The sequence below is a fragment of the Hibiscus syriacus genome, unplaced genomic scaffold (genome assembly GCF_006381635.1).
Source record: "Hibiscus syriacus cultivar Baekdansim isolate YM2019G1 unplaced genomic scaffold, ASM638163v2 tig00110580_pilon, whole genome shotgun sequence".
In the NCBI taxonomy this organism is placed as follows: domain Eukaryota; kingdom Viridiplantae; phylum Streptophyta; class Magnoliopsida; order Malvales; family Malvaceae; genus Hibiscus; species Hibiscus syriacus.
In genome coordinates, this window is record NW_024062791.1 from 330,559 (window position 1) to 345,226 (window position 14,668).

Below are 14,668 nucleotides of genomic sequence, written 5' to 3' on the forward strand. Positions count from 1 at the left end.
TAAAAAATGATTTTTCTTAAAAATTGTTTCTAAAAGACTTTTTTAGGTATTCAACCCACCTAACCCAAAGGTCGATGGTGACTCTCTTTCCATTTAATCCAAATCAATTCGAAGTCACATGATTTTCTAAATTAAAGTCATAAATGTTTTTAAAATAAGATTTTATTATTTTTAAAAAAATGGTTATGACAATTATTTCATGCAATCTCCATTGGGTGCTTATTAACACATTAATTATATTGTTGTCATGATTTTCTTCAGCATATAGTCATGATAGTCACCTAATGGAAAATCCTTGATCATAAACAATTTTGTAAAGTTTACAAAGCAATAATTGTAACCATATGAGCATATCTACTAATTTATCGGTTTATAATCGATACGTTTATATCGTGTTTGGTACTTTCTTTTATATACTATTAGGTTTTATCATAATATACATTATTTTTAAAATACAAATATATCAATATATTTAAATGTACTGTGTTTACTTTTTTATTTTCACATTTATTAACATATATTAATACTTTTCTATTAATTGATCAAGACAATTACTTCTAGCAAAAGTAAAAAAAAAAATAAGTCTAATTTAAGATTAAAAAATGGTGGAAATGATCGCGACTGAAAATGTTATAAAAAAACATAACATTTTAAGTTGGTTCAATCAAAAATGCTATGAAGAAATATATAACATTTTAGGTTGCGTCCAACCTAAAATGTTATGTTTTTTTAATAACATTTTCGGACAAGCTCATTTATTCCATTTTTTAACCTTAAATTATTAGGTTGCACCACAAAAATGTCCATAATTTTATTTAATAAAAAAATTATAATCTAAAAAATTATAAAATTATCAAAGAACACAAACTAACCATTAAATAATGAAAATGTGATTATACAAATCAAAGTTATAAATTTAATCAAACATCCCAAAAAAAAATAATAGAAAATAAAGAAAACATAACAAAAATTATAATAAGAGAAAATCGCATCAGTGACCAAAAATACCTTATAATATACGATTTTAACCAACTTTTTTTGGATTTGCCAAAATGATTTATAGAATCGCAACGCGATTTAGAAAATCGGTCAAAAGAAAATGTGAGAAAGAATGATTCATCGTGTCATCCCTAAGAAATGGAATAAACTCCGTTAAAGCTGCTAAAGTACTTTGCCACATCAGACAATACACTCCTTATATATGGAGAGAGATTGAACCAAGGAAAAACAAATCCAACTCCCAAGAGAAATACTTGCCTACTGCCACTTTATCAGTACTGCTCTACTCCCATCACTTTAGAATATAACTTTTTTTTTCTTTCTTTCAAATATGTCACTGAAAATAGCTGCTGTGAATTTACGCATGGCGGCTGCGCCAGGGAACGAGAAGTTAGTGGTGGTGAGAGAGTACGATGAAGAGAAAGACAAGGCGGATGTGGAGGAGATGGAGAGACGATGCGAAATCGGGCAAGGAGGAAAGCCTTCACTTGTGGCTGACCTTTTAGGGGACCCCATTTGTAGAGTCCGCCATTTCCCTACTCACATCATGCTGGTATACCATATATAATCATCACACCCCCACCATTGCAACTGTTGCATGGTTATTCGAATTTGATTTTATTACTGTGAATATATATTATATATAGTAATGAAAAATGATGAATTATTATTGGGTTGAACCACAGGTAGCAGAATATGGAGATGAAAGAGAGATAGTAGGAGTTATAAGAGGCTGTATAAAGACAGTGACAAGAGGCCATTCAGTATATGTAAAGTTAGCTTATATTCTGGGTCTAAGGGTTGCTCCTTCCCACAGGTATATACATATATATTTGTGTTCTTCATTCATATCCTTTTGTTGTGATCAAATAAGTATTTGTTTGATTTATGTTAGGATATAAATTCCCTCACTGTTCCGTCTTTACATGCTTTGTTCAACTCCAGTTTGGCTGTTTTAATTAATCAATTACAGTTTTCTTAATATAATTAAGAAAAGAAAACATAAGGTTCCTGGTATCATAGAATGGAAAGGAGCAAATGCCAGCTAGCCTTGCACTGACACTTGTTTAGAATCCACTTCATTATAAACGAGTTATTCCCATAAAAGAAGACGATATTATAAATGCTTCTTTCTTCCTAATGGTCCACTAAACTGTCTGCTGAATTCTTTTGATGCTGCCGCCATTTCTTATGTCATTCTTTATGAATTACTACTCTCCAGTCTTTTATTACATTTTTTTATTGCTTAATAATTCTTATCATTGTGTTTTGGAATGTTACTTTGTTATGCACTCCACAATGCCTTTGTTGCCATTTGTTTTTTTTTTTTCCTGTTTAATCGTCATGAATGTTGTTTTTTCCAACGAAATTATATTTATAATGCAGGAGGCTAGGCATTGGGAAAAAACTGGTTCAGAAATTAGAAGAATGGTGTAAGCAGAATGGAGCAGAGTATGTATATATGGCCACAGATTGCACCAATGAAGCATCCATCAATTTGTTCACCAGAAAATTTGAATACACCAAATTCCGCACCCCAACAATGCTGGTGCAGCCGGTTCATGCTCATTCCAAGCCGTTAGGCTCCGGCATAGCCATCGTCCGACTCGACCCGAAGCTGGCCGAGGCCGTTTACCGTCGGCTATTCGCAAACTCGGAATTCTTCCCCGAAGACATAGATAAGATTTTGTACAACAGGTTGAACTTGGGGACGTTCATGGCCTTACCGAAGAAGAGTCTGCCAAAATGGGATCCCAAAACAGGGATTCTTCCATTGAGTTTCGCCATTACGAGTGTTTGGAGCACCAAGCAGTTGTTCAGGTTGCAAGTTAAAGGGATGTCGACGTTGAAGTACGCTTGTTGCATGGCTTCAAGGGTGGTTGATGGTTGGATGCCACGGCTGATGCTGCCTTCGTTTCCCGATGTTTTCAGGAAGTTTTGGGTTTATTTTTTGTACGGTTTACACATGGAAGGCAAGAATGGACCACGGCTCATGAAATCTCTCTGTGCCTTTGCCCATAACATGGGTCGTGACGATGATGGGTGCGGGGTGGTGGTGACGGAGGTGGGGCAGAGGGACCCTGTTCGAGAGGTTATCCCACATTGGACCAAGTTTTATATGTCCGAGGATTTATGGTGCATGAAAAAATTTCATGATGGGTCCGATGACTTATGTGGGTCCTCTGATTGGTTAAAATCTCGACCTCCTCCACCGTTGATTTTTGTTGACCCACGAGATATTTGACTTCTTTTGTGACGATTATCTTAAAAAATCGTAGGTTCATTAATATAATAGTTTATTACTAGATCAAGGGAATTACTTGAATGGTAGTTATTGATCATAGTTTTCAACTCTTATATTTAAAGATGATTATCTTAATTTTTGGAAAAATATTTGTTAAACGGGTAAAAATAATGAAATTTCTTGAACTCGTGGGCTAAATTAACCAAATGATTGATACACTTTTTATAAGTAGCAGTAAATAAATAATGGTACAAGTATTTGTTATTATAGTATAAAGGATAGACCCTTCTGGCCGAGAATCAAATCCAATAAAGGAAACTAAAATTAAAATCGAAATAACTTTTATTTTATATATTACCTTAATAAAACTAAAAAGAAAAAAAATACTGTTCATTAGAAAGGGAAAAAAACCATCTCCAGCCATTTGTCAAGTTGTGAATTTCACTGTTTGGGGACCAATGCCCAATGCTCTCACTGGCTAACACGTGTCTTGATTTAGAAGGCCGAGGATTGTGGGGCCAAAGCAGCCCAAGTTGGCACACTTGGCGAAACACTTTCGTTTCCAAGACGGAAGGAATCAGGAGCCGTCCTTGGTTATTTTGTTTTTAGGTATGGCGAGTTACTCAAATTTCTAAAATTAAATGTACTCTATTCGACTTTGAAATTGACTTGAATTTTAATAAATTGAAGCAAATTATTTTAAATCATATTTTAAAAATTCACAAGCAACTCAATAAAATAATAGATTAATTTTTAAATTAAAATATCAATAATATTAACATTTATACGTTGTTATTTTTAAAAAAAATATAATATAATTTTTCATATATTTCGGGTCAAGGTTTGAACTTTAATCGAGTTAAGCCTGAGAACATTTCAAGTAATCTTTTTTGAGTTCGAGTCAAACTTTAATTTTTTTATTTCAAGTTCGAATCAAGCTCAATTCAATACTTTTCAAATCAAATCGAGCTTAACAATATTTGATCTTGACTTGGCTCGTTTACATCCCGGTTGATTTGGATGTTTTGTTTTAGGGGTTGTTTATTAAATCGGGATTTTAGACGAGGTGAGTGAGTGTATATATATATATATATATTAAAAAAAATTAAGATTAAGGTTATGTTAGGATTTGGTTCGTTTTGTTTATGAATATATTTTATTTAATATATTTATTGAAACATGATAATATTCATTAATATAATGTAATTTTTAAAAATTTCAATATTTTATGCACTATATTTTTAATTTAAAAACTTTAGATTTAAGTTTCATATATCCATAGAAGTTTTCAAATTTTCAACAAATGTTTGAATTTTTTTATTGCATATAATTTAGCTGTTCATTTAAAAGAAAAAAATATTTATGGGAGTTTTGAATTTGTTCAAAATATTTGTTATTTTTTAAGTATTTTATTATTTATAATTTTAATTGATTTTCTTATTTACCAAAATCAACCCCCGTATATATAAGTTTAGATTCTTCATTTTGCTTTATTCTCATCTTGTTTCTTCTCTCTTTTCTTCAATCATAATATATTGAAACAAATTTGGATTGAAGTGAAGTTTTAAAAGAAATTCAGAGCTGGATTCAAGAAGAGTTCATTAATATTTTATTTAAGATTGAATTAAGAGTCGAAGTGCACAAAAATACGACTCATCACAACACATTGACATCCGTATTCGTTCCAGATTTGAGATAATTTTAGTGAACCAAAATACATATAAAAAAATACAAGCATCTCAATAAACAGCAAATGTAATATCCACTGAAAACCGAGCAAAGAATCAATCTTCTCCTGTTATAGAATTCCAGAGGGAAAAAAGTAGTATAGACGTCAAAAAGAAAACCCTTGACTTCATTTCAAGAACTCATATTGACTAAAACTAGATGCAAAAGTACGAAAAAAAGAAAAAAAAATAGCTGATGATCAGAACTCATGCTTCATTACTACTTCTATGATGCAAAGAAGTCCTGATGATCAGAATCTTTAAGCTGATATCTTATCTCCTGTTATTTGACTCTCTGTTCAGTACCATACCTTTCTTGTTGTTCATACTAGCGTTTCTTTTACAACTGATGGTGATATGCTGCTTTATTTTGAGTTAGTTTTGCCACTCTTTCAGTAGGCTATCCTGCTTGATTTTGGAGAAATGAAATTTCAATCATAAGAATGAAAATCAAAGGAAGTAGTGATAAGAAAACAGTGTTGATATTTTTGTTATCCCAGTGGTGCAGTCAAATAATCATCTTCTTGACACATATAAATCAGGAAGAGTCCGTATAAATCAATTATCTAAACATTCTCTCGACTTTCTGGGTTATCTTTCAAGTGTGCCATTAAAGTGCTTCTAATGAATTCAAACAAGAAAAAGAGAGGGATCATATATTTACCCCTAAGCTCCTTCGTGGTTCATCTGCTCTTTCTTCTCTAACTTCTTAGTTTTTCCAGCAGCCTTCACATATCAGGTTTAGATATAACATAAAGCCAAATGATTAAATCATTAAGCTAACAAAATACATAAATAAGAGGTGGAATTCTCAAAAAACAATACGATAAGCCGTAGCTAAATCAGCATTCTAAACCTTTTAAATTACTGTATACCAGATGAATGGCAAAGAATAAATGTAGCAGATACCTGGGAAGAAAGAACCTGATATCATTGGAAAATAATTCATTTTGCTTTAGTAATTTGGGTGCTCACCTACATCATTCAAATAGAACTAACTCTCAACTTATACAAACATAAAGTTCAGATTAAATTTTTCCAAAAAATATATAAAAGAGAGGAGTATGCTTACAGTGGGAGGTGGAGTTCTCTGAAATCAATGATAGCAGGTAACATCTGTATTTGAAGACTTTTGATTACTTTATACCATACACATACCCAAAAAAGAAAAAAGAAAAAAAAACACCAAGTAGCAGAGATCTGTGAGAGAATGAAACAGTTGTCCTTGGAAGTAATTCATTCTACTTTTACTAATTTAGGTACTCAACAATTCTAGGACTGGAGAAACTCCCAGCTCACAAAATAAAACGCAGATGACATTTCCAAAAGTGTACGCTAAATAGGGTAAGAGACTCAGAAATACTTCAATAATGTTCAGTACAAGGATCCTAATTACTAACAACATGAACATATAATATTGATGCAGTTCTCATCTGGTCCAAAGTTTCTCTTAGCTATCAAAAATAGACCATATTGGAGAAAAGATGCCAAGACTATTTATCTTTGGCTATACTAGTTGTCAACAAAGGAAGCATGGACAACTAGCACAAGGAAATATGATTTAAGCAGTTCAGTTGCTTTTATGATTAGGATAGTAAATAGCTCAACCATCCATGTATTTGAAGAGGAAGATCATATCCTCCTATTTTTATCTAGATAAACATTGGACATTGGTATCAGGCACGGATGCTCTAAGGAAAATAAAGACTTTAGCTCAGTGTAATGGAAAACAAGGAATATGGATTTCTATCATATAATAAAACTTCAAAGCATAAGCATCATATGGTATAAGCTCATAAACAATTAATGATCACACCATTTTAACTCTTTCTTTCTTCTTTATAGATATAGATGATATATATATAGTATTTCACTTAAACAAAATACTATGGCTTAAACAAAGTTTGAATATCCCACTATTTCAATTTGACTGCTGTCAAGTCACTTTTACCGCATGATGAATAAAGCTCTTTTCGAGTTATTCATCATATTGGAACACACAGATCCCTAAATAAACCCAGAAGAAACTTGGTTGGGGAAACTAAGGGCGGCATCATTGTCCGACTGTTGTAGCAGCAAATTGTTGAAATCTTGTTCAGCTTGTTGGGCTTCAGGGTTTTGGCCCTGGGATTTCATAACTGCAATCTCGGCTTGAGTCTTAACTAGCTGACTCTCCGCAGCATGTATCTGTTGCTGCAACATAAATATGAGCCCAACACAGCCATAGACAGGGTCTTCAAGCCGACATTGTGCCTCGAAGTATAAGGAATCCGCTGCTTCAGCTCGCAAATGGGTCGGGAGTTGCTGATTAGTGATTACCCAGTGAAAAATAAGTTAAACCATGTGTTAAAAAAAACTAATAATTCTATGCATAAAACAACTATCTCCCGTTGATTGTCCAAGGATACTTGATATCCAAAATCTTTATGAAAACCAATGTAAATAAATAAACATCAAGCAATGCCACCCTTATTAATTGACAAGAAATCTTGTGTTATCTTGAGAATCGTTACTAAAACATCTTTAAATCTAACAACAAATCTAATCATAAATCCAAAACCCAAAATGAGAAAAGGGATACCAGAAGTAATTTTGTGACGTTACTGGCACCATAGATTCTATGAACAGAAACAAATCTTTGGGGATTATTAGACGGAAAATAAGGCGAGAGAATGCAGTCTTCCGTACATCTTCTCCTCAAATATCTGCAAGCCGCACATCGACCAGAACTCATTGCTCAAAAATCTACTGAAACACAACAAAAAGATTTTCTAAATCTATGTTGTTGGAAAGTAAATCTATCGATATATAAGGGAAATGAAAAAAGAAAAGGGAATTGAAGTAGAAAAAGAGGAACGGCTAGTTTTTTCAAAAACTGGGAATTGAAAGGGAAAGTGTGTAATGGGAGGGGGATTGCCATATTTGCAGAGAGGTTGGACCTGGGAAGAAGAAAGTATGGCAACTTTTTCTTATGTCATCTATATATATACTAGGCAAACCCCCCATAAATGTTTTGGAGATTTCCAACGGTTATTTAAATTAGCTGGGCTGGAAACCCGTAAGAAGCTGGGCCTTGTTGCATTTATATTAGTATATATTCTCAATAAAATTAGGATAAAGTATACACGTGCCATTAAATTATTAATTTAATTATAAATAAATAATATTTTTTTTTTAAAAAAATTATAATATAATCATTTAATTAAATTATTATTATAAGTATGTTTTGTAATCTGTTATAATAATAATTTTAATTTCTTAAATTTATATATTCTATTTATTCACTCTCAATTTAAAATAATTTAATAAATTTAACTCTTCATATTTAAATTTTTTTATAAATGATCTATATTATTATTGTGCAATGACGAATCTAAAAAATTTCATTGACTGAACCTGTTTAAACAGACAAAAAATTTATCTAATACAATTATTATTATTATATATTTAATTTAAAAATATAACAATAATTAAAATTAATATGATTATATGTTTTTCTTTAAGAAAAGCTTCACATACATGTAAAAAAATACATCACCTAAACCACATCACAAGTTCATAAGACTAAAGAAATTTTCTCTCTCATTTGAATTGGGTCCTTAATAATGATTTTTTATTGTAATATTCAAAGACAAAATAGATTTTAAATTAAGAGTGAAAATATATAATAATAAAAAATATCATTATTTATTTTTTAATTACGCCATAAAACGATTTATCTAAGAAAATTAAAGAATATAATTTAAATTAAAAATAAAAACTTAAAAAACACGGTAGAAAAAAAATAACAAATACCGGATTTTTTTTTACTATTATGTCTCTCTATATTTTAATTATCATTCTTCCGATCTTCTCTCGCGTTTGTAAAGAAGAAGCCCTTGAACTTTGTGATTCCAAAATATGTGTGTTTGAATTGCTTATTTAATTTAATGTTTATAATAATTTATTTGATTTTAAATAAAATTGTGTGAGTTAAAAAACGGGTAAACTACACGTTTAGTATATAATTTATTATTTTTCCTTCTATTTTGATAGTCAAATTTTATTTTTTTTAAAAAATCATACATAATTTTTAATTTAGGTTTCAATTTGATACACCGCTGTTAAAGACTTAACAACACCGATCGATGATGTGGAATTATTCTCTTTTCCAAAATTCCACGCCTGTTTCAGTTGTCCATATCACCATTACACGTGGAAATATAAAATATTAAGCGGTCAGACCCTTTGCTTCAGGTTTAGAGACCATCAGGTCAATCGCATGGGATATTAAACATCGGGTTGACGTTGAACGATAGCTCAAAGAGGAGTATGCCGCTGTATCTTCAAATGGGGTCATCGACGATTAGGTACAAGCGTTTAATGTGCGAAGAAGAGTACTCAGTTTCCAGCACGACAATGAGAACCATAGTCCTTTCCTGGTTCATTTGGTAAACCGAAGCTCCAACGAACAAAGAGCGATTCAAGTTCAGTTTTACTTTCCGATTTGCAGCCTAAGATACCCACGAAGGGTTCATACAACATCATAGCAAAAAACATGCACCATAACAGATTCGATGATTGTTAGAGTTCCATATTATGGTGGAGTTTAGATGACGAAAATATCAAATGGCTTTGATCAAAGCTGGAATAGAGTAGAACTGAACTGATGTCGATTCACAATTGGAGCAACGACGGTTCTAGTTACTGGTCTGGGTCTAACATTGTGATCTTCGAAAGAAGACATGCTAGATGTTGAAAGAGCTCAACAACCGTGAGAAAGAGGATAAAGCTGGTGACAGGTAATACTCTCTTATATTTATTCTTTCAATCTTACATGACTTATATAGCTAGCAAATTACAAAGTTCAACAAGAATGTAGAGACTAACTAAACTACAACTGCTCTAACAAAATTCTAACTGCTTAACAGCAATAACCGACTGTTGTAACTACACAGACAGTGATCTGTTGCACACTGGACCAGAACGTTCCACAAACGTTAGGAGAAGCTGCTATGAACAAGTGGACCAGCGAATGCTAGTCACCATACTTCAACATTCTTCCTGCTTTCTCTCCTCTCCTTCTTCTCAACACAGCTTTACACATAACTTCGCATGAAATTCTTCAAAGGCATTACGTGCTAGAGGCTTTGTTAATCCATCAGCAATCTGATGAGCAGCTGGAACATAATTGACCTTCATCAGTTTGGCAGCAACCTTCTCGCGAACAAAATGTATATCCAGGTCAACGTGTTTGGTGTGAGCATGGTAGACTGGATTGGCGCTGAGAGCTGTTGCACTGGTGTTGTCACACCATATGACAGGCTCCTCTTTCTGACATATACCAAGTTCAGACAACAGGGCTCCAACCCATACCACATCAGCGGCTGTATCAGCAACACTCTTGTACTCTGCCTCCATGGTGGATCTCGACACAGACTTTTGTTTCTTTGAGCTCCATGCAACTAGATTGTTTCCAACAAACACACTGTGCCCAGAAACTGACCTCCTGTCATCGAGGTTGCCTCCCCCAGTCGGCATCAGCAAAGGCAGCCACCTTCATACCAGTTCCAGCAGCAGTGAAAGTTAGGCCAAAATCCAATGTGCCAGCCAAGTACCGCAGGATTCGCTTAACTGCAGCCAAGTGGGATTGACGTGGAGCGTGCATGAATTGGGCGACTTTGTTAACACATAAAGCAATGTCAGGTCTTGTATGACACACGTACAACAGCCCTCCAACAATGCTGCGATAGAACTGAGCATCGGGGATGAGTTCTCCATCGTCACAACGTAGTTTGGTAGATGCCACCATCGGAGTTGGTGTTGAGGATGCTTTCAGCATATCAGCTTTCTCAATGAGCTCCAAGATGAACTTCTTTTGTGAGAGTGCAAGGTAGCCATTAGCTCGTTTGACTTCAATTCCCAGAAAGTATGCGAGCTGTCCCAAGTCTTTTAGGGAGAATTTGTCACTCAGTAACCGAACTACTTCATTGACTTGGTCACTCGAGTGGCCTGTGATAATGATATCATCAACATAAACTAGTAGGTACACATAGTGTTGGTCATCCTTCTTAATGAACAAAGACACGTCTGCTTTCGATTCTTTGAACCCAATGCTCAGCAAGCTATCTCGAAGCTTAGTATGCCAGCTCCTTGGTGCTTGCCTTAACCCATACAACGTCTTCTTCAGGCAGCACACCAGTTTGCTTCCATCGGGGGCATTTTGTTCGAACCCAAGCGGCTGCTGCATGAAGACCACCTCTTGTAGGTCACCGTTCAAAAAGGCATTATTCACGTCGACCTACCTTAGGGTCCAATTGTTGGTTACAGCCAATGATAGTATGACATTCAGTGTGTTGAACCTGACTACAGGGCTGAATGTGTCCTGAAAATCATAGCCAGGAATCTGAGAAAACCCCTTCGCCACACTAGTCGTGCCTTGTAGCGATGGACAGTGCCATCAGGATTTTTCTTGACCTTAAAGAGCCACTTACAACCTATCAACTTCCTTCCTTCATGTGGCTTGGTTAGTTCCCAAGTCTCATTGCGTTGTAACACACTGTATTCTTCAAGAATAGTAGCCTTCCATTCTGGAGACTTAAGTGCCTCATGTACACTGCATGGAACATCATCAACAACAGTTTCTAGGTAAGTTTTGGGTTTATACACACCGTATTTACTTCGAGTCATCATTGGGTGGTTATTGGCCCGAGCAACCTCATTTTCAGTGCCATCATTTACTACTGGATTTTGTACTTCATCTTCAGTGTCATCGAGAGAGTTATGCACATTTTGTTCAGAACATAACTCATCTTGATAACCTTCATGAGTATCATCAGCAGGAACCGCAGGGGCAATCACAGCTTCCAACTCATCTTGACTGGTAATTGGGCTTTGTGGACTGCTTACTGAGCTGCTCCTGGTAGCACTTAAAGACAGTCTGTTATGATCAGCTCGTGGAGGCTCTAATCTGGTGACATTAGTGACCAGTTTGAGCGACCGAGAGGTGTTCCCAATTGGAGTGGTAAGCGAGGCTCCATCAGAGTTTCCTGTTAAAGGAAAAACACTTTCATTAAAGACAACATGTCTGGAAATATAGATTCGCCCATTGCTTGCCATACACTGAAAACCTTTGTGTTGCGTGTTGTATCCCAAGAATGTACATGGCTGGGATCGAAACTCTAACTTGTGTTGCAGAAACGGTCTTAAGTGTGGGAAGCACCTGCACCCAAACACTCGCAGGCTACTGTAGTCTGGTGGCTTGCCATATAGCATCTCAAACGGTGACTTGTGCATAAGCACTTTTGAAGGAAGCCTGTTTACAAGATGTGCAGTGGTTTGAATGGTATAGGACCAGTACTTGATAGGCATGGATGCTTGTGCAAGTAACACCAAGGCCATCTCGACAAGATGTATGTGCTTTCGTTCCACTACTCCGTTCTGCTCGGACGTGTGGGGACAGGTGACGCGATGAACCACACCCGCTTTGCTCAGCTCATTGGTCAAGAGTCGAAATTCACCTCCCCAGTCAGTTTGGAGAGCTTTGACTGACGCACCAAATTGTGTGGCAATCAACTTTTGAAACAGATTGAATGCAGTTAAGGCTTCATCCTTTGTCCTCAGAAGATACATCCACGTGAACCGTGTGGCAGCATCAACAAATGACATATAGAATCTAAAGCCATTGGATGAGACATGTGGAGGTCCTCACAAATCTGAATAAACGAATTCAAACGGTTTGTCATAAACACTGTCCGAGCAAGGAAATGGTAACTTGTGGCTTTTACCAAGATGGCAAGCAATGCAGTTTTTATTAATATCATCTAATGCTTTTATATTGAATTGTTTACAAACTTTAGCAAGTGTGTCATGAGTTGGATGGCCCAGTCTTCTGTGCCATATTTCTGAGATTGTAGAGGAAGCTATCACAGTTTGTGCTTCAACTATACTGTTTTGGCATTGATGTCTACTTGCTTTGAACGTATATAATCCATTGCACTCTTCTCCTTGCAGCAAAACTATCTTGGAGGCCTCATCTCGAACATAACATGTCTTGGCATGAAATTCGAGGAACACACTATTTTCCTTAGCAAGCTTAGAAACAGAAAGTAAGTTTTTCGTTATTGATGGAACATGCAAAATGTTGCTTAAGGCCAAAGTTCTAGAAGAAGTATTCAACTCAGCCTTACCAACCAAGTGAACTGGTAGGTAGTCTCCACTTCCTACCATCAACTTACCAGGATTAGCATAGCTCGAGTGAGGCGTTAAGGAGGCTTCGTTGGGCGTGACATGGTGTGTAGCACCAGAATCAATTATCCACTGATCATGGCCAGCAGATACTGCATGAGCTTGGCTTTTCGTAGTACTCCTGTTGTCACCACGATGTGTGCTGTTATGATTACAACAAGCACAAGTGCTTTCATTGTTACTAGTTACAACATAGTATGCTCTAGAGTCTAGAGGAGTCAGAGCCAGCCGTGTGATCGTCAATCGAAATACCAAAAAAGTCTTCATCGAACCTGTGCCAACATTGGCTTACTAGATGACCAATTTTGCCACACAGTTGGCATTGAACTCTCGATCGTGTCCTGCCTCTGCCACGAGACCTACCACGCGAGTAGGACGAGTGATTCGACCGAGACTGCTGCTTTTCTTGGTTTTTGTATGATTCAACCTCGCCTTTTCCTTGTGCAAGATTGGCACTAACAGGTAAGGAGTCAGGTTGATAATCAAAGCCTTCAAGCTGAGTTTCAGCGTCAATAAGCATTGTGCATATATTGTCGAGTGACAGAGTGTCACGCATAGCAGATATAACCGCGATAAATGGTTGGTACTCCCTTGTAAGGCCCTTGAGAATACTCGCAATGTGCTCAGATGCTGCCACTGGGCTTCCACAAGAGTACAAGGCATCAGTGACTTCTTTCACTTTTGTGAGATAAGATCGCATGCTATCTCCTCCTTTCTTGAGGGACTGGAGCTTGTAGTGTAGGCTCATGACTGCAGTGGTAGAGCGATTGGCAAAGAATTGAAAGGCCTTGTTCCATACTTGGGCAGACGTTTCGGCACCAACAAACTGTGGAAGAAGATGAGGGCTAATTGTTGAAAGCAGCAAGAAACTAATGCACTATCTTGAGCCAAGAATTCTTCATGTTCTTCATTGGCGGTTACAACTCCATCTTTACCAACCACTGTTTCTGGAGGTGGGAGCATCGTACCACTAAGCATTCTTTCATGGCGATGGCTTCTTGCAGTGAGCAGAATCTGTTGTTTCCACAACAGAAAATTAGTTTCATCAAGCACGACGTTCACTCTTTTATTGGTGAAGACTTTAGTGTTCCTTGACGAGAACTCCATTGAAGTGGCTGTAGTCGAGGTACTGTGATCCATGGAAAAGGAACAGTGGAAGCACACCCTAGGATATATCAGCGAATGATACCATGTTGAAAGAGCTCAACAACCGTGAGAAAGAGGATAAAGCTGGTGACAGGTAACACTCTCTTATATTTATTCTTTCAATCTTACATGACTTATATAGCTAGCAAATTACAAAGTTCAACAAGAATGTAGAGACTAACTGAACTACAACTGCTCTAACAAAATTCTAACTGCTTAACAACAATAACCGACTGTTGTAACTACACAGACAGTGATCTGTTGCACACTGGACCAGAACGTTCCACAAACGTTAGGAGAAGCTGCTATGAACAAGTGGACCAGC

The 14,668-nt window shown here is 35.9% G+C and overlaps 2 protein-coding genes across 2 annotated transcripts; one reads left to right on the forward strand and one right to left on the reverse strand.

The window, feature by feature from the left end:
- The first annotated feature begins 1,320 nt into the window (after positions 1-1,320).
- Positions 1,321-3,278, forward strand: LOC120133492 (probable N-acetyltransferase HLS1). The gene is made up of 3 exons (XM_039150065.1): positions 1,321-1,552; positions 1,686-1,816; positions 2,386-3,278. Exons 1-3 carry the CDS (start codon positions 1,331-1,333, stop codon positions 3,242-3,244), a joined length of 1,212 nt encoding a protein of 403 aa, XP_039005996.1. The 5' UTR covers positions 1,321-1,330; the 3' UTR covers positions 3,245-3,278.
- A 3,700-nt stretch (positions 3,279-6,978) lies between these two features.
- Positions 6,979-7,705, reverse strand: LOC120133489 (LOB domain-containing protein 24-like). The gene is made up of 2 exons (XM_039150060.1): positions 7,553-7,705; positions 6,979-7,275 (listed from the first exon to the last, which is right to left on the reverse strand). The coding sequence occupies exons 1-2, from the start codon at positions 7,703-7,705 to the stop codon at positions 6,979-6,981; spliced, it is 450 nt and encodes a 149-aa protein (XP_039005991.1).
- Between the last annotated feature and the right edge of the window lie 6,963 nt (positions 7,706-14,668).